This window comes from Canis lupus, chromosome 13, assembly GCF_003254725.2.
Source record: "Canis lupus dingo isolate Sandy chromosome 13, ASM325472v2, whole genome shotgun sequence".
NCBI classification, from domain to species: Eukaryota; Metazoa; Chordata; class Mammalia; order Carnivora; family Canidae; genus Canis; species Canis lupus.
In genome coordinates, this window is record NC_064255.1 from 59,618,369 (window position 1) to 59,643,922 (window position 25,554).

Here is a 25,554-nt window from a genome sequence, read left to right on the forward strand (position 1 = left end):
AAATTGTTGGTAGCAATAGGTAATGTTTATGGATTATAAATATTTTACTGGTATTAAAATGCTACATTATTCTTTTTCTTAAATGTTCTTCAATCTTGGTGGGTTTTTTGTTGTTGTTAATATGTACATAAAAATAAAATTTACCTGGTTCAACTTTAAATAAATACATTTGAAATCCACGGAAGCCTTTTCTTACTTTCAGTTCAACATTGCATTTTAAGTTGCCTTGGGACCAGGTACTTATCCTCAGGCAACTGGCTGCAGGCAACAGCCACATGGAAACCTTTGCCTAAACAGCAAGTTACCTAGTGATAACATCAGCCAATTAAACTCCAGTTAGCAAACTTAGAAACTTAGTATAAGTAAGAAATAAAACAGTAGACATCAAAAGCTAAATCCACTAAGAGGAAGAGGACCGAAGAAAGTTTAAACCTAAAATATTCTGAGTAATTCATGAATTTGCCCCCAAAATTTTTAAAGGAGAGAAAAGTTTTTCTGGAAGGTTTGGTGTCAGACTTTCATTTGAAAACTATTTTCTTCTATTAGTCACTATATAATTTTATTTTAGCACTTGGTATTTCCCATTGGTGATAGTAGTTTTTCTTCACAAATTCACTGTAAATATTAAGAGATATAACATATGAAAGATTTATTACAGTGTCTAGCACATGGGAAGACATCAACAAATATTAACTGTAATTGCTATCATGATATTGAACCATGAGTTTCAACCAGATACCTTATGCTGAAATAAAAGAAGTAATTTAGACAATATAATATCTGATTCTTAGCAATTAGCAGAGATTAAGGACTCAGTCTGAGATTATTGCATTCCACTGCAGAAAAGTAATCTTACAGAAAGTTATCCTATTTATTTACTTAGGTGTGATAGTTTGAGACCTGAGTGGATATGGATTCATTGCAATGACTTGTTTAGAGCACTTAAACTAAAGTAAAAAAGAAAAGAAAAATCACTTCACATTGGAAAAAAGTGATTTTTATAAGCCAGTTCCATTTATCATTTTCATTTATCATTCTACATGTATGAAGGCTTACACAAAAATGAATTACTCTGTCATTTCAGTACTTTTGCTTCTTACCTGGTCTTTTGAATATGAGTGTTCATGTCTCTGGCATCAATAAGAATAACATCCGTAAAGACAAACTTTAAATAGTCATTTTAAGTCAAAAGAGTGTAATTTGTTTAGAAACATGATATTATCAAAATTGGAGAATAAGAACATTTTTAGAAATCTTCATTACATTCCCATGAACAAACTGTTAAGAAAGATTAGGATCATGTCTTATGACTGGGAAAATTGTGTGGTTTTATTACCAGTATTCACTTACAAGCACAATACAATGGAACATGTGATTCTGAGACTGCCAGCATGAGGAAGGTTTATCTGAGAATAATCTTACCAATTCTTATCTGAGAATAAGAAGCATTGTGATCATGATAATTATTTTTTGGAGATTGAGAACAGCCATTGATAAAAACAAATGTAATGAGATAAAAATGTAAACCTATATCATGACTAAGGTGTTCTCTATGTACACACCCCTTTATTTCATTAAGATGCTGCACTTATTCAGATGTCTCTGTTTACTACACATGTGAGTTGTTGCAGATCCTGACAACTTGATTGTTTCATAAAATGGCCATTTTTAAATTATTTTTCTCATTTTCTTTTTAAAGAATCTATTTATTTATTCATGAGAGACACACAGAGAGAGGCAGAGACAGAGGCAGCGGGAGAAGCAGGCTCCCTATGGGGAGCCCAATGACAGACTGGATCCCATGACCCCGGGATCATGCCCTGAGCCAAATGCAGACGCTCAACTCCTAAGCCGCCCAGGCATTCCTGTTTCTTCATTTTTAAGAACCAGTTTCAGCTCTACAATGTTGACCATTCACTTCCATCTTCATAGGATAGCTTATAATCAACATAGTAGCTATGTTCTTCTCTCTAAGTAACAGAACAGCTCAGTCTTCATTTATATCCCAGGAGATAAACATCTATCTTTGAATTTGGGGACTATTTAACATACTCAGAGGAGATGATGAGCCACTTGTAATTAATGCTTCTCTTAACAATACTCACCAAATAACCCACACTTACATGGCCAATTAATTCATGACAAAGAAGCCAAGAATGTGCAAGGGGGAAAGGACAGCCTCTTCAATAGGTGGAAAACTGGACAGCTACTTGCAGAACAATGAAACTAGATCACTTTCTTATACCATACACAAAAACTAACTGAAAATGGTTTAAAGACTTGATATAAGACCTGAAACCATAAGACTCCTTGAATAAAAAAACATAGGTGGTCAGCTCCATGACATCAGTCTTGACAATGGTTTTTTTTGGATTTGACACCAAAAGCAAAGGTAACAAAAGAAAAATAAACAAGTAAATAAAATAAAAAAGATTCTATACAGCAAAGGAAACCATCAACAAATGAAAAGGCAACCTACCTAATGGGAGAAAATATTTGTAAATCATATATCTGATAAGAGGTTAATACCAAAATATATAAAAAGTCATATAACTCAATAACAAAAAATGGATTAAAAAATGGCCAGAGGATATGAATAGTTATTTTGCCAAAGAAAACATGCAAATGACCAACAGGTACATGAATAAGGGCTCAACATCACCAATCATCAGGGAAATGCATATCAAAACCACAGTGAGATATTGGTTATTGTTAATAATGCTGCTATAAACATACGGGTGCATGCGTTCCTTTGAATCAGTACTTTTGTATCCTTTGGGTAAATACCTGGTAGCACATTTGCTGGGTCATAGGGTAGTTCTATTTTTAACATTCTGAGGAACATCCATACTGTTCTCGAATGGCTGCACCAGTCTCCATCCCACCAACAGTATAAGATGGTTCCCCTTTCTCCACATCCTCGCCAACATCTGTTGTTTCTTGTGTTGTTAATTACCTCATACCTGTTAGAATGGCTATTATCAAAAAAACAAGGTATAACAAGTGTTGGCAAGGATGTGGAAAAAAGGGATCCTTTGTGCACTGTTGATGGGAGTATAAATTGGTACAGTCACTATGGAAAACAGTATAGAGAATCCTAAAAAAAAGTTAACAATAGAATAACCATATGATCCAGTAATTCTACTTCTGGGTTATACCCAAAGGAAACAAAATCATTATTTCTAAGATATATCTAAGAGATATTCCTCACAGTATTATTTATTTATAATAGCTGAGACATGGAAACCACCTAGGTAACCATTGATGGATGAATGAATAAAGAAGCTGTGGCATAAATATCTACAATGGAATATTGAATTATTCAGCCATGAAAAAGAAGAGAATCCTGCCACTTATGATAATGTAAATGGACCCTGAGGGCATTACACTAAGTGAAATAAGTCAGAGAAAGACACTGTACAATCTCATTTATATATAGATTATAAAAAAAAAAAACACACACCAACTCATAGATACAGAGAACAGATTGACGGTTGCCAGAGGTGAGGGGTGGGAGAGTGAAATGGTTGAAGAGGGTCAAAGGCATAAATTTCCAGTTACAAAATAAATCCTGGGGATGCAATATATATAGCATAGTGACTATAGTTAATACTGTATTGTATATTTGACAGTTGCTAAAAGAGTAGCTCATAAAAGTTCTCATCACAAGGGGAAATAATTTATGTATGGTCACAAAGTGTTAATTAGACTTAATGTGGTGATCACTTTTTTATATATAATATGTAGAATCATTATGTTTTATAACTTAAACTAATATATGTCAATTATATCTCAATTTAAAAAAGAAAACAAAAATAAATAAATAAAAAAGAAAACATCTTAATCTCTTTCTCATGCCTCTTAACATGTCTTAACCAATTAGCCATTAGCTTTTATTAATTTCACATGATAAACAGCTAACACAAATTGAATGGTTTCTATCTCCTGGACACCATTGTAAAATCCTTTTATATGTTAACTAATTTAGTCCTCACAGTAGTCCTGTTAGAGATGGGGTGAATAAGTGTGGATATAAAGAGAATTAATTACTTTTCCATGGTCACATACTTGTAGGCGGAAGTTGTTTATCAAGAGCCTATGGTCTTGATTACCTTACTATGTAGTCTCATCTGCATTATTTTTCTCCATTTATAAGCTACTTCACTATTCCATGCTCTTATCACTTCTTTCCTAGAGTTATACAGAAGCCTATGGAAAATTTTCATTTAGGATATGGGAAGAAAGAACCTATGCAATAGATTTTCCTTAAGAGATAAAGATTGTAGAAAGAAGTTTATTTTTGCTTCTGCCTTGACGGATGTACAAACCTGAGAGTGGAGTATAAACTTGATCAGATATTGAGTCTACAATCTTTTCACTCCATGTCCATATCTGTCCAGATATTTTATGTAAGATGCAATTTTATACAATACAGCCCTTTAAACTTTTTCTGTTTAGTAGGTAAAAACTAAAATACTTGGCTTTGAAAATATTTATTGAATTAATTCATTATGGAAATCCTGACATTTCCATGTTTTTTCTCGTACCTCCCCACCTTGCACTTTGACCTTCATAAATAAAGAATCATCAGTAATGCCCAGCACACATATGCTATTTTGATATTCCACAACATTGGGCACAGGTATCCAAAGCATAAATTTGGATGTTGTCCTCAACTACATCTAATTCTATACTCATATTCAGACTTTCTTCCCCCTACTTATTTTGCAGGAAAATTCATATTCACTTTTGAAATTTTTTCTTGTGTATCAACTTCAACTCTAGTTTCTCAGAATATCATTCTCTCCTGTTACATACTGCCTATCTCCTTTAACTATCTCTGTTCTTCTTTACCCACATTATTCATACTGTAAACATTCCCTTTCTTGTATGACTTCTCTGCTTGACTGAAATTCTTGAAGCCAGGAACTTCATCTTAGTCTTTGTTGTAACCTCCCTACCTAAGGGAGTGCCTAGTAAACAATAGGAAATCTATGAACGATGATCAGAGATTATCTGTACGCATGTGTGTTTTTAAACACACGCACACAAACGCCTATATTAGTAATGGACTTATAGAAAGCTTAAACTCTTCCAGTTTTCTTTACACATCATTGAAATTTCTAGGCAATTTCTACTGCCAGTGTAATAATTAAATTAGAATTCAGTCCTGTTTTTAAACTGTCGCTGTATGTTATTCATAAAAGAACTAAGTTGGTATATATGAATCCACAAAATTAGAAAATGACACACTATAGTTACAAAGCATATTGTCTTTCATCTTCCTGTTCTCAAATGATACTAATAGATCAATATGTAGGGTTGAAAAATAATAGCCACAGGGAAATAAAGAGAAGATACAAAACTCTGTTCAAATTCAGATAATAATAAAAAAAATTACATACCCAAAGCTTTACTGTAGTAAGAATCCCATGATTTCCAAAGAGTGTCAAACATGTAGTCCTGTAGACTGTAGGAGATGAAATTTCTTACTCTGTCAGTGAAAGACATCTGGTCAGTGAGTTCTGATAATATAGCAGGAACATAGGAAGGAGGGAATGGTACCTTCCCACAATGCTTTTCCACTGTTGAAGCTGGAGAAAATCTTAAAGAGTACATAAATGGAACTCCCAGTTTTAAAGCCACTATATCACCACAAGGGAACACTGGATCTGATATTAGGACTTCAAATTTGCTTTTCTTCAGCTTGTCCATCAGCTTTTGGTTTTTGAGAACACCATCACAGATTTCTCTAGACAGCATGTGGAAGTTCTTAATGACTTTGGCCATTTCCTGATAGAATCTCCAAATGGTTGAAGGAGATGGCCTATTTTCCATCCATGTCAATACAAATTCCTTGATTATTCCTTCTACTCTTCCTTTGTCAAAGGGCACCTTATATATTTCAAATGTCAGAGATGGGTTAAAGGTCGGTGTGATGAAAAGTGCACCAGAGGCAACTAAGACAGTCACGTTATGCTCTTTTTTAATCAACTCATCTATAATTATCTTAATGTTCAGCCAATGACTACCCTCCATTGGCCAAATCAGAACATTCCCACCAAGGGTGATTCCTAGGAGACTAATCTTGAGAGACAGCAGCAGAATATTCTTATTTAACATGATGTGGCTTGATGTAGAAGATTGATGAGATCTGAAATCTGTTTTTCAAACAAAAAAGAAAGACAAATTATTTTTCAGTTTTGATTCAAAACAATTGATACCCTCAAGAGCATCCTTTCAACCAAATGATATTACTCATGGTAGCATCATATTTTATGGTAATTACAGGCTTGGGTAACATGTGTCTTATCTCTCAATTTGTTCCTTTAGCTTGGGTTATGATTGTTTTTTAAAGCTTGATCCTTCAAATCTTTCATTGCGTCTCATAATTGTGAAATTCTTACTATTGAATTCTTTGAAGCTACTGTATATCTCAAGTCTACCTTCAGGCCTGGGTACTGAAATATCAGATTGGGTCAGAACTTATTCAGAAATGTAGAGATGCCAAGGCTATAGATTTTCCAATATTTAATACATTTAATATAATATCATTAACAACAATTAAATATTATTATAGTAGTTACTATTTCTTAATAGATAGGATTATTACAAGGAGAATATTTACAAGAATGTGAAATACAAGCAAATAAAGGATGTGTAATGTTTGTTACTACTTTAATAATATGTTTAGGAATTTTTTTAATTTTTAAAAGGTTTTATTTATTCATTTGAGAGAGACAGCGAGGAAGAGGACAAATGTGAGGGAGAGGTAGAGGGAGAGTGAGAAGCAGACTCCCTGCTGAGCAGGGAGCCCAACTTGGGACTTGATTCCATGACCCAAGATCATGAACTGAGCAGAAGGCATATGCTTAACCATTGAGCAACCTAGGCACCCCATGTTTAGGAAAATATTTGTATTAAAAATCACTGAGAAAAGATTATAAGTAAATGAATGAATTGTGTACAAATATACATGCAAGAGATGGGTAACATTACTAATCAGTAGGAATTCTTTGAAGAGAATTACTAATTCAAACTTGCTTCTATGGAAAGTGTTGCTCAAAAGCTGCTGGTCTGTGTGCAGTATAACTACATTTAGACCAAACCTTTCATAATTGCTAGTATTTTTTTTTAAGATTTTATTTATTTATTCATGAGAGACACAGACAGAGGCAGAGACATGGGCAGAGGGAGAAGCAGGCTCTATGCAGGGAGCCCAATGCGGGACTCTATCCTGGGACTCCAGGATCACGCCCTAAGCCGAAGGCAGACGCTCAACCACTGAGCCACCCAGGAGTCCCTCATAATTGCTAGTATTAATTAAGCACTTCCTGTGTGTCAGACATTGTGCAAATGTTTTACATATGTTAATCTCATTTATTCTTCTCTAAAAAAAAAAACCCAATGAAGTAGAACCTATATTCTCACATCAAAGAAAGAACCATTGTTTAGAGAAGTTTAGTAATTGCCAAATTCATATAATAGAATAAGCTTTCAGGGTCTTTGGCTCCCAGAGCCTATTGTATTAATCACTAGGATAGATTGTCCTATCAGAGTGTACATTGCCCCTTCATCACTATAAGGAACCCATCCATATAAACCGTAAAGTGCCCCAAACATGCTGACACAATATAAAATGCACAATACCAATTTGTGTAACCCATCCTGGACAATGTAGGATAAATCATCCGAGTAAAATAATCTCTATTAAAATTGTGCATATGTGTGCATATGTTTGTGAATAAGCAGAAATGACTTTTTGTTTTAATCTGTTGAAATTAGAAATCTTATATATGTTTAGTGATATCTTTTCTAAACTCCCCGTTACTGAAGATAATCTATAGTGAAACACTGACTGCTCCTTTAAAACAACTGCTAACTTTTACAAAGTACTATTCAGAGTTTAGCAGACTAATCACACAGATCGTTGTGCGGATTTCAATGCATGCTTCTTTATACTAAGATTTTACAGTATGCAAAAAATTTCTGCCTGCTGCTGCCAACCTGATCGATAGTTACAAGATCCTTTAAAAACACTTGCTATGATTCACTAGAATGAACAACTGGTAAAAATTCACTGTCATTTTACTCATTTTATTCACTATCAGGGAATCAGATTCAGTTTTAAACAATTAAAATAGAGTCTTTATTCAGTTTATTTGTATTTCTATAGGCAGAGAACTGCCTGCTAAGTGAAAGATGAATCAAAGAGATAATTCTTATATCCATTTTATGCTCTCAATGAAGACAATTGCATATATAACTGTAATAAAAATCAGCATAGTATATTTGTGTCAGCATGCTAGCATGAGAAGAATTTAGATTATGATAATAAAAGATGTGCCTCAATTAATTGCACAAAAAGGGAACACACATGGTATTACATTACCAAAATTGATTATTGCCTTTACTACAGGATTTTCTTTATAGAAACTTTAAATATCCCTTTAAAAAAAAGATTATTTTTTTATTTATTCAGAGAGAAAGAGAGAGAGAGAGAGAGAGGCAGAGACACAGGCAGAGAGAGAAGCAGGCTCCATGCAGGGAGCCTGATGCAGGACTCTGGTCTCCAGGCTGCAGGTGGCGCTAAACCGCTGTGTCACCGGAGCTGCCCTAACTATCCCTTTTTTTTTTAATAAATAAATTTCACTTTGCATAAAACTTATTTGATATGAATTTAAAATACATAAATATAAAAAATCCATTATGCAACATTAAGAAAATAAAATAACCACCAAAGGATGAAATCTTCTTATACACATGCTATCTTAAAGACTAGCAGTCACTTGAGAGAATCATTTCTGCTTTTATGTATTCACTTTATGTGAAGGACCGATTCAACTGTCCACTGGTAGGAACTAAAAATAACAGACCTACCTTTAAGGAGGCCATTGAGCTTGCACTGGGATAAAACTTTCACTTGACTACTCTATAATACAGTTCCTTCAGTATCTATCAAATTATCTAAAGTATAACACCTAGATGGGAAAAATTCCCAAATTATTTAAAAATAGGACTGGAAACCTTTTTAAGTAGTAAAACCCACAACCTTGTAATAACTGATATTTCTTTCAGAAGAAAACATGAATCTAAATATACATTATTTACATATTGCTTGTCATAAGATTTTTAAATTTCTTACCTGAAGTTTTCAGTGAGAGCTTTAATAGCACTTGTTTGCTATTTGAAAGTTGAATTTAAGTATATCCTAGGTGGGTAAGCATAATGTGGTGAGAAATATGATCTTAAATAAGGAAGAGGTTGTACAGATTTGTTTACTCCTAAGGCATTCGATTTCTATTACATGACTAAGCAGATTAACCTTGAGTTAAAGTTGTTCCCTTCTATTGGTTTTCTGGCAACTATTTGCATTAAATATTGCCTTTGCTATTATGAACTCTGCAGCCCTTCACCTTCCCCCACCCAGACAAGGATGTCTGGATATATCTGAAATAATGATTGGTAATAATTAATAATCATTCATTATTATTAAGAAGTATGGTAAATACCCCTCATGCCCATGCAACATAGAATTATTATTATCAGTACTAATTATGAAAATATTTTTTAAATTGATTTTTTTTCTGATTTTTTCTGACGAGAGGGCTAGGAGCTACAACAGAACTGAATTGCTCTGTATAAGGAAGAAACATCTCAGAAAAATTCCAACATTTTTATTGATCTTTGTATTTATTTTTTTTTAAAGGTACTAATTTATGTTGGTTCATAACCATCTCAGGAGCTTCCTTGGCATAATCTGAAATTGGCCCCTGTGTTCAGAGGGCAGGGAGAGAAGAAAGAGGCAGCCCACTTCAGGTTAGCAAGTGGCAGTTTTAATAAGCAAAGGAATTTACATATGAAGTATCCTTTGGGTGGCAGCAGTATGAATGGATCCTTGCACCCACCTGCAAAATCTTAAAAGTTTAGAAAGAGATTTTAACTGAGTTCAGTCACATATACTCTGTAGATTTTCCAATACCACATAATTATCTCAAAGCAACGTCCTTGGAACAGTAAGTGGAACCCACATTACAGGGGAGAGGATGAGGAGCCTTTGAGCGTTAAGTTCCAGCTCATAGGTCAACTGGCAGTCATACCTTTTCACTGACTTTCCCTAACATTCCATCCATCATGACTGGATCTTACAATCTCACATGACCCACTCGTCTGCAGTGGGCCCTGGGCAGGCAGCCAGGGGTTTCACTAGCATGGAGTTGCTCGTTTGGCAGCTGTTTGGCTGCACTGAAAGCAAATGCCATAGCTATGATATAGACACATGTAAGAGAAAACACAGATTAGAATAATAATTTCCAAAATCAGTGACAACTTTTTCTACAGAAACCCATGATCTGAACCATTGATTTATCAGTTACCTGAACCTGTGGGTCAGATCATTCAGGGCATTCATTTGTGTCCTCATGAAATTTAATAAATATAATACATTAGTAGGCTCATCTACCAGGCATGAACAAAGAACATTCTGTTTGGATAATGGCATAGCTGTCCTTGTGAGACAGTGATAATGTCTAAGGTAATTTTATTTTGGAGAGATTTTCTCATCAGAGACTTTTCGGTATTCAGTGAGGACAGGCTTTGTTGGCTATCCCTTAAGGCTTACTGGATGAATTTAGTAAAGGCTTCTGTGTGTGTTAAAATGTCCTCCAGGCCAATGGAGGGGGGAAAAGCAGCCAAATTATCATAGTGGTGAAAAAACAGAATGTTTCCCCACTGGTCCTGAGAACAGGGAAGTTGGCAGCTTTAGAAACTTGAGCTGGTTGTACATACAATACAGGTTGGCCAGGGGAGACAACACTGTCAGGCAGGAGAAGATGGACTGGGAGTAGGTATGCCAGATGAGAGCACCCATCTTCTTTCTTTTGATGGCACATGCTACATTCCAGGCATTGGGCATTTTAGCAGGTGCAGCTTGCAGTAGGATAATAGGATCCCAGTAGAGGTTGAGTAGATCCCCCTATCTCAGGAGGGGGAAGTAACACAACCATCTTGGTGGGATATTCCATTGTAAATTCCAGTAGACTTTCCCAAGTGGGTGATGGGGTTTGGCTTCTCAGTAGCATACCCCACTGATCCACTGTGAGATTTGGGGCAGTCTGTTTCCCATGATTTCTATAACTTTACAGTATCAGACACTTTGGCAGGGGTCCCTGGTCTGGCACATAGAGCAACAGGCTCTGCTGGTTGATCATTCAAATGTATTAAAGCCTGGAACTGTATTTTAGTTTACCCAAAGTGGTTTTATCTGTTAACAATTTAACTTGCTGCTTTAATATTTCATTTTCATTTTCTTTTTTTTAAGATTTTATTTATTTATTCATGAGACACAGAGAGAGAGAGAAAGAGAGAGAGAAAGAGAGAGGCAGAGACACAGGTAGAGGGAGAAGCAGGCTCCAGGCAGGGAGCCCGACATGGGACCTGATCTCGGGTCTCCAAGATCACGCCTCGGGCTGATGGTGGCACTAAATGGCTGAGCCACCCGGGCTGCCCTCATTTACCTTTTCTATCAACCCTGCTGAGTGTGGATTATAGTGAAGATAGAACCTCCATTTAAAATCAATATGCTATTACCCACTCTTGCAAAATATGACCTCTGAAATGTGACCACCGATCACTATCCATATATGGTAGTCAGTTTCTCCGATCCCTAGTGGTGGCAGCCTGGTTTGCACGGTGGCAGGGGAAATCTTGGGTTAGGCCAGATACAAACCAAAACATATTTAGAACCTGCACTCAGAGGGAGAGGGCCAATATGATGAATTCGTCAAACCCTCACCAGCTGAACTAAAAACTAAAAAGGATGTCTTAGATTCTTTGGCAGTTGCCTTGGCTTTTGTTCAGAATACACAGGCTCTACTGCATTAGCTAAGTCCTTGAATCTCAAGGACAATATACAATCCTACTCAGGCACTCTGATGCCCCCAATCTGCTGTATCTATGGAAGGGTCAGTAGACTTGTACCTGAGCTAATGGATCATCTTCTGGACTGTCAGTGCCTTATGAGATGTGATGGGAAAAAAGTAAAGGCTGACTCAGGTTCCTGCAGACTCAAATGTCTTTTCACACATTTTTCCCCCACAAAGGCTTGCTTATGATCATCCATGCTTCGATTTTCCATTGTCCAAGCCATAGGGCTAGTCCCTTTAGAACAGCCCAACTGTCAATGCAAAGAGTTAACAACTAAGCATCTGCCAGATTGCTCCGAGCTCAGCCCACTGCTGCTGCATCCATTGCTGTGTGAGAGGCTCTCGTTGGAGGAACACTCTGTACACTACAAAAAGCTATACAGTTCTATGGAAGTATATCAGGTTTCTGCCTCGTCCCTTGAACACAGCTAGACTAGCATCAAAACATTTTAAACAACTAAGAAATTGACTGAGGAGTCCAGCTGGGTAGGCAGCAGCACTCCTGAGAAGAGGTAGGACAGAAGCCCAGGAGTAGATGGTGCATAACATGGTGTGTAGATCTTCTGGGTCACACTGGGGGAGAATATTCCCCTTACTGGAGTACATTTGAAGAAAGGTATATTGCCTTTCCAAGGACAAGGGCCCTGGAGGGGCGCCACTGAGTGGGCATGCAACATGAGGCATGTGCAGAGGACAGATAGTCTGGTTGCAGCTTTTCGCTGTGCTTCACCATAGACTCCAGGCATCTGAGCAGACATGTGACTGCTTTTCTGGGAGAGAACCATGCCCAGCCTAGTACTGTGAGGCTTTCCTCCAGAGGAAGGGAGCAAGTTCATACCTTGCGGGGTCCTTTAAGATTTGGCATTTTGAATCCCAGCCACCAGACGGATATAAAACACAGGAAAACAGTGGCACCAGATGACGGCCTGGGCATGGACAGGTTGAGGGCAGAAATCTGACTGATTCTTGGGACATAGGAGGGGAGATTGTTCATTTTTCTGTGAGGGCCTCCTGAATAGTGGCAGCCTTGAGTTCCCATCCCCAGGGACAATAGGGTAGGGTGATGCCATCTTCTAACACTCCCCACAGTATAATTGGGCTTCAAAGAGAAACACAGCAGCTCCAGTGGAGGCTAGAGCTGATTACATCAGATGTCACCTCCCTGAATCCTACAGGAGCATCCTTACCAGGGCAGGTCCAACTGTGAGCCTGTACTGTGGGGCTCTCTCAAACAGGAGCAACACAACTCCCCCACCCCACCCCCTCCATGTACCAAGTCTACTGATCACAGAGTGTTCCAAAGCATCAGCTCCAGTTCTGGCAGAAATAGGACGAGGCTCTCCCCTCCCCACCTTTTTTTTCTTTTTTCTTTCTATCAGGCTTATAGTTTTTGTTCATTTGTTTGTTTGTTACCTTTGCCCATTTTTTGAATAAAGCTTCTTTTTCCTTCCTTTTTTTTTTTTTTTTTTTTTTAATTTTTCTTTGGAATCAGGCTGACAGTTTTTTTGTTTATCTGTTTGTTTGCTTTTTTATTCTTTTTCCTTTTCTCTTTTTTTGGACAAGGTTTTTCCTATTTTTGTTTGTCTGTTTGTTTGTTTTAAATCAGGCTTAACAAACAAATCAAAGCACACCTCATTATGGTCCAAACACTCCCCAATGCAAGCAAGGAGGAACTCTGTAGGGTACTGACCTGTGGGAAAGAGCAGCCGAAACAAAATAGCAGAGTATATGCAGCATACACCAGAAACACTTTCTGAAGCACCAGGCCCTGGACAGTGTATGACCCTTTTTGATGTAACATTACTCTTAGGAGCAAGAAATATAGCAAGCTTTCATAACATGCAAAAAAGCAGAAACTTAGCCAAAATTACAAGATGGGGGAAATCTCCCCAAAAGAAAGATTGAGAAGAAATCACAGACTTGCTTAAAAGATATAAGCAATATATCTGAACAAGAATTTAGAAGTACAGTCATAAGAATACTAGCTGGAGTTGAAAAAGGCATAGAAGACACCAGAGAAACCCTTCCTGTAGATAAAAAGGCATAGAAACTGGTCAGACCAAAATAAAAAATGTTATAACTGAGATGCAAAACCGACTGAATGTAATCATAACAAGGATGGAAGATGTAGAAGAATGAATAGATGATCTAGAAAATAAAAGTATGGACAATAATGAAGCTGAAAAGAAGAGGGAAAGAAAGCTATTGAATCGTGAATATAGACTTAGGGAACTCAACAATTCCATAAAGTGTAATAATCCATATAAGAGTCCTGGAAGAAGAGCAGGAAAAAGGGGCAGAACAAATTATAGTTGAGAATCTCCCTAATTTGGGAAAGGAAACAGGCATTCAAGTCCAAGAAGCATAGAGAACTCCCCAGAAAATCAACAAAAACAACACCAAGACATATCATAGTGAAACTTGCAAACTACAAAGATAAAGAGAGAATCTGAAAGCAGCTAGGGACAAAAGATCTTTGACCTACAATGATCTTTGACAAAAAGATGGTTGACACATAAGGATAGCAGCACACCTGTCAACAGAAACTTGACAGGCCAGAGGAGGGTGCCAAGATATATTTAACATGCTAAATGGGAAAAATATAGAGCCAAGACTACTTTATCTAGAAAGGCTGTCTTTCAGAATATAGGAGAGATAAACAGTTTCAAGACAAGCAAAAACTAAAAGAGTTTATGAACACTAAACCAGCTCTGCAAGAAATATTAAAGAGGACCCTTTGAGTGGGAAAGAGGGACCAAAAGGAACAAAGACTAGAGAGGAACAGAGGCAATATACAGGAACAATGACTTTACAGTTAATACAATGGCACTAAATACTTATCAATCAATAGTGACTCTGAGTGTAAATGAATTAAATGTTCCAATCAAAAGACATAGGGTGTCAGAATGGATAAAAGAGCAAGACCTATTGATACGCTGCTTATAAGAGACTCATTTTAGGCTCAAAGACACCTCCAGATTGAAAATGAGGGGATAGAGAACCATTTATCATGCTAACAGACATCAAAAGAAGGCTGGAGTATTCATACTTGCATCAGACAAATGAGATTTTAAGCCAGAGACTGTAATAAGAGATGAAGAAGGGCACTATATCATAATAAAAGGGTCTATCTAACAAGATTTAACAATCGTAAATATTTATACTCTCAACTTAGGAGCACCCAAATATATAAATCAATTAATAACAAACTTAAAGGAACTCATTGGTAATAATACAGTAATAGTAGGGGACTTTAACACTGCATTCCCAGGAATGGACAGATCACCTAAGCAAAAGAGCAACAGGAAACAATGGCTTTGAATTACACACTGGATCAGATGGACATTACAGACATATTCAGAACATTTCATCCTAAAGCAGCAGAATGCACATTCTTTTTTAATGTACTTGGAACATTCTCCAGAAGAGACTACACTCTGGGTCACAAATCAGGCTTCAAATGTTATAAAAAGATTGAGATAATATCATGCATATTTTCAGATCACAATGCCATGAAACTTGAAGTCAATCACAAGAAAAATTTGGAAAGACCACAAATACATGGAAGTTAAAGAACATCCTACTAAAGAAGGAATGGGTCAACCAGGAAATTAAGAAATCAAAAAAAAATACATGGAAGCAAATTAAAATGAAAAATCACAGTCCAAAACCTTTGGGGCGCAGCAAAGGCAATCCTAAGAGGGAAGTAGATAGCAATATAGGCCTTCTTCAAGAAGCAAAAAATGTCTCAAATACACAACCAACTCTGACACCTAAAGGAGCTAGAAAAGAAACATAAACAGAGCATAAAGCTAGTGGAAGAAGGAAATAACAAAGATTGGAGCAGAAATAAATGATCTAGAAACAAAAAAAGTAGAACAGATCAAATAAACTAAAAGATGGTTCTTTTCAAAAAAATAATAAAATTAATAAACCCTGAGCCAGACTTATCAACAAGAAAAGATGAAGGACCCAAATAAATAAAATCATGAATGAAAGAGGAGAGATCACACACAACAGTGCAGAAACACAATTACAAGAGAATATTATGAGCAATTATATGCCAACAAATTAGACAATCTAGAAGAAATAGATAAATTCCTAGAAAGATATTAACTACCAAAACTGAAACAGGAAGTACTAGAAAATCTGAACAGAACCAAAACAAGCAAAGAAATTGAATCAGTTATCAAAAATCTCCCAACAAATGAGAATCCAGAGCCAGATGGCTTCCCAGGGGAATTCTACCAAACATTTAAAGAAAAATTAATACCTATTTTCCTGAAACTGTTCCAAAAAATAGAAAGAGAAAGAAAACTTCAAACTCATTCTTTGAGCCCAGGATTACCTTGATTTCAAAACCAGACAAAGTCCCCACTAAAAAGGAGAATTACAGGCCAATATCCCAGATGAACATGGACACAAAACTAATCAAATCCAACAGTATATTAAAAAGATTATTGGGGATCCCTGGGTGGCTCAGGGGTTTGGTGCCTGCCTTTGGCCCAGGGCAAGATCCTAGAGTCCCGAATCGAGTCCTTTGTTGGGCTCCTGGCATGGAGCCTGCTTCTCTCTCCTGTGTCTCTGCCTCTCTCTCTCTCTCTTTCTCTCTCTGTCTATCATAAATAAATAAATAAATAAATAAATAAATAAATAAATCTTTTAAAAAAGATTATTCACAATAATCAAGTGTGATTTATTCCACAAATACAGCATCCTTTCTTAACAAAAGCTCTCAAGAAAGCAAGATAGAAAAAACATACCTCAACATCGTAAAGGCCATATACAAAAGACCCATGGTGAATACTGTCCTCAACAGGGAAAAACTGAGAGCTTTTAGTCTAGGATCAGGAACATGACTGGGATGTCCACTCTCATCACTGTCATTCAACATAGTACTGAAAGTCCTAGCCTCAGCAATCAGACAACAAAAAGAAATTAAAGGCATCCAAATTGGCAAGGAAAAAGTCAAACTTTCACTCTTCACAGATGACATGATACTCTATATAGAAAATCCAAGACTTTATCAAAAAATTGCTAGAACTAATATATGAATTCAGCAAAATTTCAGGCTAGAAAATGAACATGCAGAAATCTGTTGCATTTCTATACACCAATAATGAAACAGAAGAAATAGAAATCAAGGAATTGCTCTCATTTACAATTGCACCAAAACACATAAGAGACCTAGGAATAAACCTAACCAAAGAGATACAAGATCTGTTCTCTAAAAACCATAGAAAATTTATGAAAGAAATTGAAGACACGAAGAAATGAAAAAACATTCCATGCTCATGGATTGGAAGAACAAATATTGTGAAAATACCTATACTATCCAAAGCAATCTACACATTCAATGTAAACCCTATTAAAATACCACCAGCATTTTTCACAGAGCTAGAACAAACATTTCCAAAATTTGCATAGAACCAGAAAGGACCCTGAATAGCCAAAGTAATGTTGAAAAAGAAAACCAAAGCTGGAGGCATTATAATTCTGGACTTCAAGTTGTATTACAAAGTTGTAATCATCAAGACAGTATGGTGCTAGCACAAAACCAGACACATAGATCAATGGAACAGAAAAGAGAACCCAGAAATGGACCCTCAACTCTATGGTTAACTAATCTTTGACAAAGCAGGAAAGAATATCCAATGGAAAAAAAGATGGTCTCTTCAACAAATATTGTTGGGAAAATTGGGCAGCCATATGCAGAAGAATGAAACTGGACCATTTCCTTACACCATACACAAAAATAAATTCAAAATGGATGAAAGACCTAAATATGAGACAGGAAACTATCCCAGAGGAGAAAAAAGCAGCAAATTCTTTGTCCTCATCTGTAGCAAATTCTTCCTAGACATGTCTCCTGAGACAAGAGAGACAGAAGCAGAAATGAATTACTGAGACTTCATCTAGATTAAAAGCTTCTGCATAGTGAAGGAAACAACAAAACTAAAAGACACCTTACGGAATGGAAGACATTTGCAAATGACATATTGAATAAAGGGCTAATATCCAAAATCTATAAAGAACTCAACATACTCAACACCTAAAAAAGAAATAATCCCGTTAAGAAATGGGCAGAAGACATAAACAGACATTTCTCCAAAGAAGACCTAAGCATGGTCAACAAGCACAAGAAAAAAAATGCCCCACATCTCCTGCTATCAGAGAAATACAAATCAAAACCACAATGAGGTATCACTTTACACCAATTAGAATGGATTGAAGTATGACTTTACACAAATGAGAATGGCTAAAATTAACAAGACTGGAAACAACAAATATTGGTGAGAATGTGGAGAAAGGGTAGCCCTCTTGCACTGTTGGTGGGAGTGCAAGATGGTGTAGCCACTCTGGAAAATTGTGTGGAGGTTCCTCAAAGAGTTAAAAATAGAGCTACTCTAAGATCCACATTGGATTGTTTGTTTGTTTGTTTGTTTGTTTTTATCATAAAGTTTAATTATGGTTCAGAAAAAAATTGAGTGAATAACTTTCTCTGAAAAAATATACTGACTCTGTGTAGACTGCAGTTATTTTGGGGAGGGGGGCTGGTAAGTTAAATTTCTCTATTTTCTATTCTGAAAATTCATAAAATGTCCCATTTCCAGTCTGATTATAGAAATGCATGTGCCCCAAATGGCTGAGAATAAATATAACAAGAAAGGCAAAAGCTGCAAAGCTAAGGGCATGCAACAGTCTCTAACAGAAAGTCTCAGAAATACCCAAAGTGGCAACAAGGAACGTTTGGCTGGAATTTGAAGGTCTTTTCAGTCATCTTTGTCTTTTGCTCTGTGTTTAAGGATGCGCGTGAACTCAGTGTAATTGAAATTCCCCTTCTTGTCCATAGGTGCTTCCCTGTACAGCTCATCCACCTCCTCATCTGTAAACCAGTCTCCCATGGTAGTCAGCAGCTCTCTCAGGTAATCTTCCTGGATGGTGCCAGTTGCTTCTTCATCAAAGCAAGCAAAAGCATTTCTGATGACATCTTCCGGATCTGTGCCATTTAACTTTTCACCAAACATCATGAGAAACATGGTAAAATTTATGGGCCCAGGAGCCTCATTCATCATGGCATCCAGATACTCATCGGTTGGATTTTTCCCTAGGGAGGCAAGCATATCACGCAAATCTTCCTTGTCAATGAAACCATCTCTGTTCTGATCCATCATGTTGAAGGCCTCTTTGAACTCCTGAATCTGGGACTGGTCAAACATGGCAAATACATTGGATGTTGCGTGCTGGGGACGCTTCTTGATGGTCTTAGTCTTTGCCCTTTTGCTTGACATGGTGGCGGTTAAATCCCTGCACAGCCACGAGAATCGGAGCGCTTTGGTGACCCCCTCGCTGCCCTGGCTGCGGCCACCAAGTCTCCTCAACTCCCGGAGCCCCTAAAGCCAGCACTTCTGGCCTCCCAGATTGGATTTTTTAAAAAAGAAAGATAAACTGTATGCTATCCACAGACATTCACTTTATAAAGAAAAACATTAAAAGAATACACACATCATGATAATGTTAATATAATAAAGCTGGAGTGGCTCTCTTAATATCAGATAAAGTAGGTTTTCAGAGTAAAGGATATTATTGGGTATTAAGAGAGTCACTTTATAATTAAAAGTGTCAATTTATCAAGAAGATATCACAATCTTGAATGTGTAGGAAGCTAACATCAGAGCTTCAAAATACATAAAGCAGACTCATGAAAGGAAAAAAAAGAAATAGATCCATGATTATATTTGATGATTATGGTAATATTCTTTTAATAATTGATGGAACAAGCTGACAGAAAATAAATTAATAAATAGAAGAAACTGTAATCATGGCAAAAATATTTATGAAAATTAGGGAACCCTGTCATAGTCTACAATATACAACATGCCTCTTTAGGGTACTTTATCTATGCTTTTTTGCCAGTATTAATTTTGTAAAATCTTTTTCTTTCTAGTTGCTTTCATTTTTTGATACATTTTTGCCCAGGTCATTATTTTTGTTTAAGTTTTTTAGATGAACTTATTATAAAAAGCCTTAAGTTGGATTTTTAACTCTAATTTCAGAGGTATTTTATTTTATTATTTTATTTTTTATTTTATTTTATTTTATTTTATTTTATTATTTTATTTTATTTTATTTTTTACAAGATTTTATTTATTTATTCATGAGAGACACAGAGAGAGAGGCAGAGACACAGGCAGAGGAAGAAGCAGGCCCCATGCAGGAAGCCCGACATGGGACTCGATCCCCGGTCTCCAGGATCATGACCTGGGCTGAAGGCAGCCCTAAACCACTGGGCCACCTGGGCTGCCCCTCAGAGGTATTTTAAAAATAATTCTAATACTATATTATAAGTAATATCACATATAAAGTGAGATAAGCGAATACTAATCTATATAATGGTCAGCTAAAAAAATGAGATATTTTAAATCAATTCTTTATACTTTCCTTCTCATTTGCCCCTTATAGCCATGAATTCAGTTCTTTGTATTCTCTTGAATTTCTTTATACTATTATTATTTTTGTTCTTCTTGTTAAATAACATTTGGTATTATTTTATATTTTTCAGTCTTTATATACAATTGTTACTTTTGTTATATGTGTGCATATTTGTATATATATATTTTGTACGTAGAATAAAGAAAATTGTTAACATGGGGCTAGATCTAACCATTAATTGAATGAAACATTAGAAAAACCTTCATAAAACTGAAAAACATAAAAAAGAAAGAAATAAAATATTTGATACTAATAGCAGATAAGTTATGAAGGGTAAATGGAGTTAAAGTACCACAGGATAATTTATTGTTCAGGAGAAAAATGATGAATGCTTGGGTGGCTCAGCAGTTAAGCGCATTTGCCTTCGGCTCAGGATGTGATCCTGGAGATCGGGATCGAGTTCTGTGTCAGGCTCCCTGCAAGGAGCCTGTTTCTTCCTCTGCCTCTGCCTATGTCTCTGCCTCTCCCTTTCTGTGTGTCTCATGAATAAATAAATAAAATCTTTCAAAAAAAGAGAAAAATGAAAATGCTGATTATTATGCATTGGTAAATTTAATTATAAAGTTAAATAAAAAGTGAAGAAAGAAGTCAACTAAAACTGATGCAATAAGGAAGAGTAAATCATTTTGTCCCAAGAACTATATAAGAAAGTCAATCAGTAGTTAAATAAATTCCTACAAAAACACTCCAGGTGCAGACCAGATTTTTGAGCAAGATTTACCAAATACTTAAAGAACAGGTAATTTTAAATTTCTCCTCTGAGGGTACGTAACTGTGATACCAAAATATGTACAGTACACAAAAGAGAAATGACAGGAAAATCACATAAATTTAGAGGCTGATAAATATAGAGGCAATTAATAACACAAATATTAGCAACACTTTTTCCATTATGCATAATAATCTTCAAGTACATGTCAGGATTATACTCGGAACTCGACTTTAACATTCAAAAATCAATTCATATAATCCATAACTTTAACAGATTAAAGGAGGAAAAATAATAGAGTAATTTTTACAGATGTACAAAAAGCCATTAGTAAAATTCAACATCTATTCCTGATTTAAAATTAAAAAAAAAAAAAAATATATATATATATATGGGCAGCCCCGGTGGCTCAGAGGTTTAGCGCTGCCTTCAGCCCAGGGTGTGATCCTGGAGACCAGGATCGAGTCCCACCTTGGGCTCCCTGCATGGAGCCTGTGTCTCTGCCTCTCTCTCTCTCTCTCTCTCTCTCTTTCTCTCTTTCTCTTTCTGTCTCTCATGAATAAATAAAAAAATTCTTTAAAAAAATATATATATATTATATATGTATATATAGAATACTAGGATTCAAGGGAACTTCTTTAACCTGATAAATGTTATCTACAGAAAACAAACTCTTCTAAATAGCTTTCTAAACATGTAAAAACAAGCAAAATAAAGCTACATTGCCCAGTGATGAATTTGTATTTGGTAAAATCATGAAAAGAAAACAAAAGGTTTATTATCAAAACTTGAGGATAATGGTAACCTCTGAAAGAAAAGGAAAAGAAAAGGATTGGTGATAAGGGGATCTTCTTTATTGGAAGTGTTCTAGTTCTAAAATGAAGGGTGGTTCCATTGATGGACATTTAAGAATTATAATTTGAAATGTTGAAGAAATTTTTTATCTTTATCACTCTGTTCTCATGGGACAATGCCCTCTGCTTTACAATGAAATCTCCCGCCAGATTGATGAATTTGACTTCCTGGATTTCTGGCTCTATTTATTTTCCTGCTCTCAAAATATTTTCGAGAGACCTATAACCACTCCGACACACACACACACACACACACACGAACACTACCCTGCAGACCCATTTTTCTATTCATGTGGCTGTCCAGTTTGAAGAGACAATTTTACATTTGATTCTGGCCCACAATGTAATAGAAAGAACAATATATGCAGCCGGTTGATAAATGCTCCAATTATAGCTATGCTATACTACTATACTACAATACTACTACCATTACTACTGTTCCTCTTCACACACACACACACACACACACACACACACACACTTTCTTGGACAAGGTCTTAACATGAGAGCTTTAATTTCTTTACATGTGAAATAATGTTTTTGTCATAGAGTTGTGAAACTTATGTAACATGCATATTAAATCTAGTAAAATATCCAAACCAGTTTTTCTGCAATTTGAATCTATTTAAACTCCTAACTGAACAGTTTTGAATTCCTAAGGCTTGAAAATTTTTCTCTTTTATTAAATTGCAAAAGTGAATGATTTCCAAAAACCATATTAAAACAGAATAATGTTAGGAGCCGGATGCCGGGCTCCATCCCAGGACCCCAGGATAATGACCTGAGCCAAAGGCAGACACTTAACCGACTGAGACACTCAAGGTGCCCCAAGTCATTAAATTGTCTGTTAAATATGTTGTTTATGTTCATATTGGTTTTGTGTATCTATGTACATATACAGGCATACACGCATAATTTGATATTACATATTTGTGTGATATTATATTTAAGCATATATTTATATGTTTGCATAAACATAACAAATCTATGGTATACAGAAATACATCTTGAGGAATTTTTTACTCCATTAACAGGTTAGGAAAATCCCAATAATTCACTCATACTATGATCCCTGGTCAGCGTTATCAACTACCATCCACGTGGGGGCAGCATATCCTAAAACTAGATGAACTAGCCACAGGAAAAGAAGTCCTGAGTGGGATCCAGGTTTAACCTAAGGCCCAATAGACTGCTATCAAGCTAAACACATGTGTGAATTTATAGTTTTGAAGGTGCTTTATACACAGTTTCTTGTTGAATCATTACAAATTTCTGTGACCTTTATGTTATAGATGAAGAAACCACAGTTTCCTGACAACTGAAAGGTTTGGAATTATATCTCATTTCCACCAATTACATATTTCTCATTCTCAAGGCCTCTGAATTTTTCTTTTCTTTTGTCTTCAAATGTTGTTACCTTTCCTGTTTGGATTTAAAACTACCAGACACAGGGCAGCCTGGGTGGCTCAGCGGTTTAGTGCCACCTTCTGCCCAGGGCGATTCTGGAGACCTGGGATCGAGTCCTGCGTGGGGCTCCCTGCATGGAGCCTGCTTCTCCCTCTGCCTGTGTCTCTGCCTCTCTCTCTCTCTGTTTCTCGTGAATAAATAAAATCTTAAAAAAAAAAAAAAAAAACTACCACACACACACACACATGATCAGTGAAGGATTTCAAAGTTATTTAATGAAAACTGATAGTTTCTTCTCATGTTCTTCTCAAGCTTTTCCTACTCCCTCACCCCTGAGGTAATGTTAGCCATTTGTTGTGTATTTTTCCTGACTGCTTACACACCCCTACACATGTGTACCCACGCACTTTAATATGGATGTGTATATGTGCATATATGTATGATGTATTATTTATTTATAATTTGTTGATGTTGTCGCTGTCTATGATATGTTTTTATTAAAATGATATCAAATAATGCACATTAATCTTGAAACAAAAAAAGTAGCCTTGGGACACCTGGGTGGCTCAGCTGCTGAGTGTCTGCCTTCCGCTCAGGGCCTGATCCCTGAGTCCCAGAATCAAGTCCCACATCTGGCTCCTTGCAGGGAGCTTGCATCTCCCTCTGCCTGTGTCTCTGCCTCTCTGTGTGCATGTCTCTCATTAATAAATAAAATCTTAAAAAAAAAAAAAAAAGTAGCCTTGACAGTTGTCAGCTGATCTCTTCTACCATTATCACCGTGGCCAAATTTCCTATTGAACACAAAAGATTTCACAAAATACCAAAATCAGATGAGGTCATGTGACTAGCTAAGGGGGACAAAAACATCATCACTCTGTAATTGTATGTAAGCCCAGACAAAAACAAAAATACTGTAGATCAAAAACAATTAAGTAGTCTTCTCTCTCAGCTAATGTGGGTGATCAATAGTTCTCTATCAATGACAGCTCACTTCATCTGTCCCACTACCTAAATAAAATATTAAGTTATTCTTCACAGAATTGCGTCCATTTTCCAACTGGCCCAGTGCAGGACAAACCCCAACTTCCTGAACCCTTTGTCCAAACCACTCAAAACAAACACAACCAGTTTCTTGATGCAATAAATAACATCTCATTTTTTAAACAAGTAATCCCTACACCCAATGTGGGGCTCAAACTTACAGTTCCAAGATCAAGAGTTGCATGGTCTACCAATAGAACCAGCCAGGAACCCCAACAGATCTCACTTTTTTGGCAGGTGTCCCTTAGCACTCTACAATTTGCTTTTTTAATTTGCTGTACATCATGAGCCTCTTCAAAGTCAATATAATTGACTTATTCTGTAGTTTAGATTGACCACAGTTTGTTGTACCAAATCCATACCAGGGGACAATAAAAATGCAATTTTTGTTACCACTGCAAACAATGCTACAATCAATATATACTCTTGCTTCTATTTCTTTCTTTCTTTTTTCTTTCTTTTTTTTTGCTTCTATTTCTTTAGAAAGGATTTCCCAATAATGATACTAGTGGATTAAAGAGAGGCATTTTTAATTATAATAAACATTTTTTTAAAAGTCTGTTATAGTTATATTCTTAGCTTCAGCAGTAGATTCCATAATAATTTTCTTTGTCAGTGTAGTAGGTGAAATGATCTTGTACTGTCTTAAAAAGCAGTCTTTTATTAGGGTGCTTGAGAATCTTTTTCTGTGTCCATTTGTTCATTCAGTGAATGTGATTTAGCACATGCTACTTATTATTCTACTTGCTGAGCGTATAGTAGTATATAACCAGATCAACTTCCTACCCTCTTGGAGTTTATATTGTTTGGGGAAAAGACAGCCTCTAAACAAATAATGAAATTGATTATGCGAGATGATAATAAGTGGTGTGGAGAAAAATTAAATTTGGTCAAGAGAAAAGGGAGAGTGAGCTACTAAGTTTATAGGATGCTCAGAGAAGTCCATTAATGAAATGACCTTTGAAACAGCTGAAGGAGTGAGTCATCTGGATGTCTGAGGCAAGCAGTTACTTACAAATAACAGAGAAGAGCTCAAACCTGAGCCAGGATAATGCTTAAAATGCTCTAAGAATAATAAGAGGTCAGGCAAGACTGGAGAGGAGAATCAAGGAGGTCTGAGAGATAA

The 25,554-nt window shown here is 36.2% G+C and overlaps 2 protein-coding genes across 4 annotated transcripts in view; both read right to left on the minus strand.

Annotated features, from left to right (window-relative positions):
* The window catches only part of LOC112652247 (UDP-glucuronosyltransferase 2A1), an 85,202-nt gene that overhangs the window by 39,399 nt on the left and 20,249 nt on the right, over nucleotides 1–25,554 (minus strand). The window contains exons 1-2 of one of the 3 annotated variants that reach the window (XM_025435752.2): nucleotides 9,146–9,267; nucleotides 5,406–6,161 (exon numbers count right to left, since the gene is read on the minus strand). In XM_025435752.2, the coding sequence (XP_025291537.1) occupies nucleotides 5,406–6,123 (718 nt within the window). In that variant the 5' untranslated portion in view covers nucleotides 6,124–6,161; nucleotides 9,146–9,267. Of the gene's footprint in view, nucleotides 1–5,405; nucleotides 6,162–9,145; nucleotides 9,268–25,554 lie in introns of those variants that run through there. The other 2 variants (XM_025435753.3, XM_025435751.3) reach the window with 2 other exon arrangements.
* LOC112652250 (myosin regulatory light polypeptide 9-like) lies at nucleotides 18,509–19,277 on the minus strand. Its single transcript, XM_035710488.2, has one exon. It carries the CDS (start codon nucleotides 19,214–19,216, stop codon nucleotides 18,698–18,700), a length of 519 nt encoding a protein of 172 aa, XP_035566381.1. The 5' UTR covers nucleotides 19,217–19,277; the 3' UTR covers nucleotides 18,509–18,697.

Excerpts from the sequence above, each read along its gene's own strand:
- LOC112652250 (XM_035710488.2), bottom strand. The coding sequence starts at position 19,216 with ATGTCAAGCAAAAGGGCAAAGACTAAGACCATCAAGAAGCGTCCCCAG.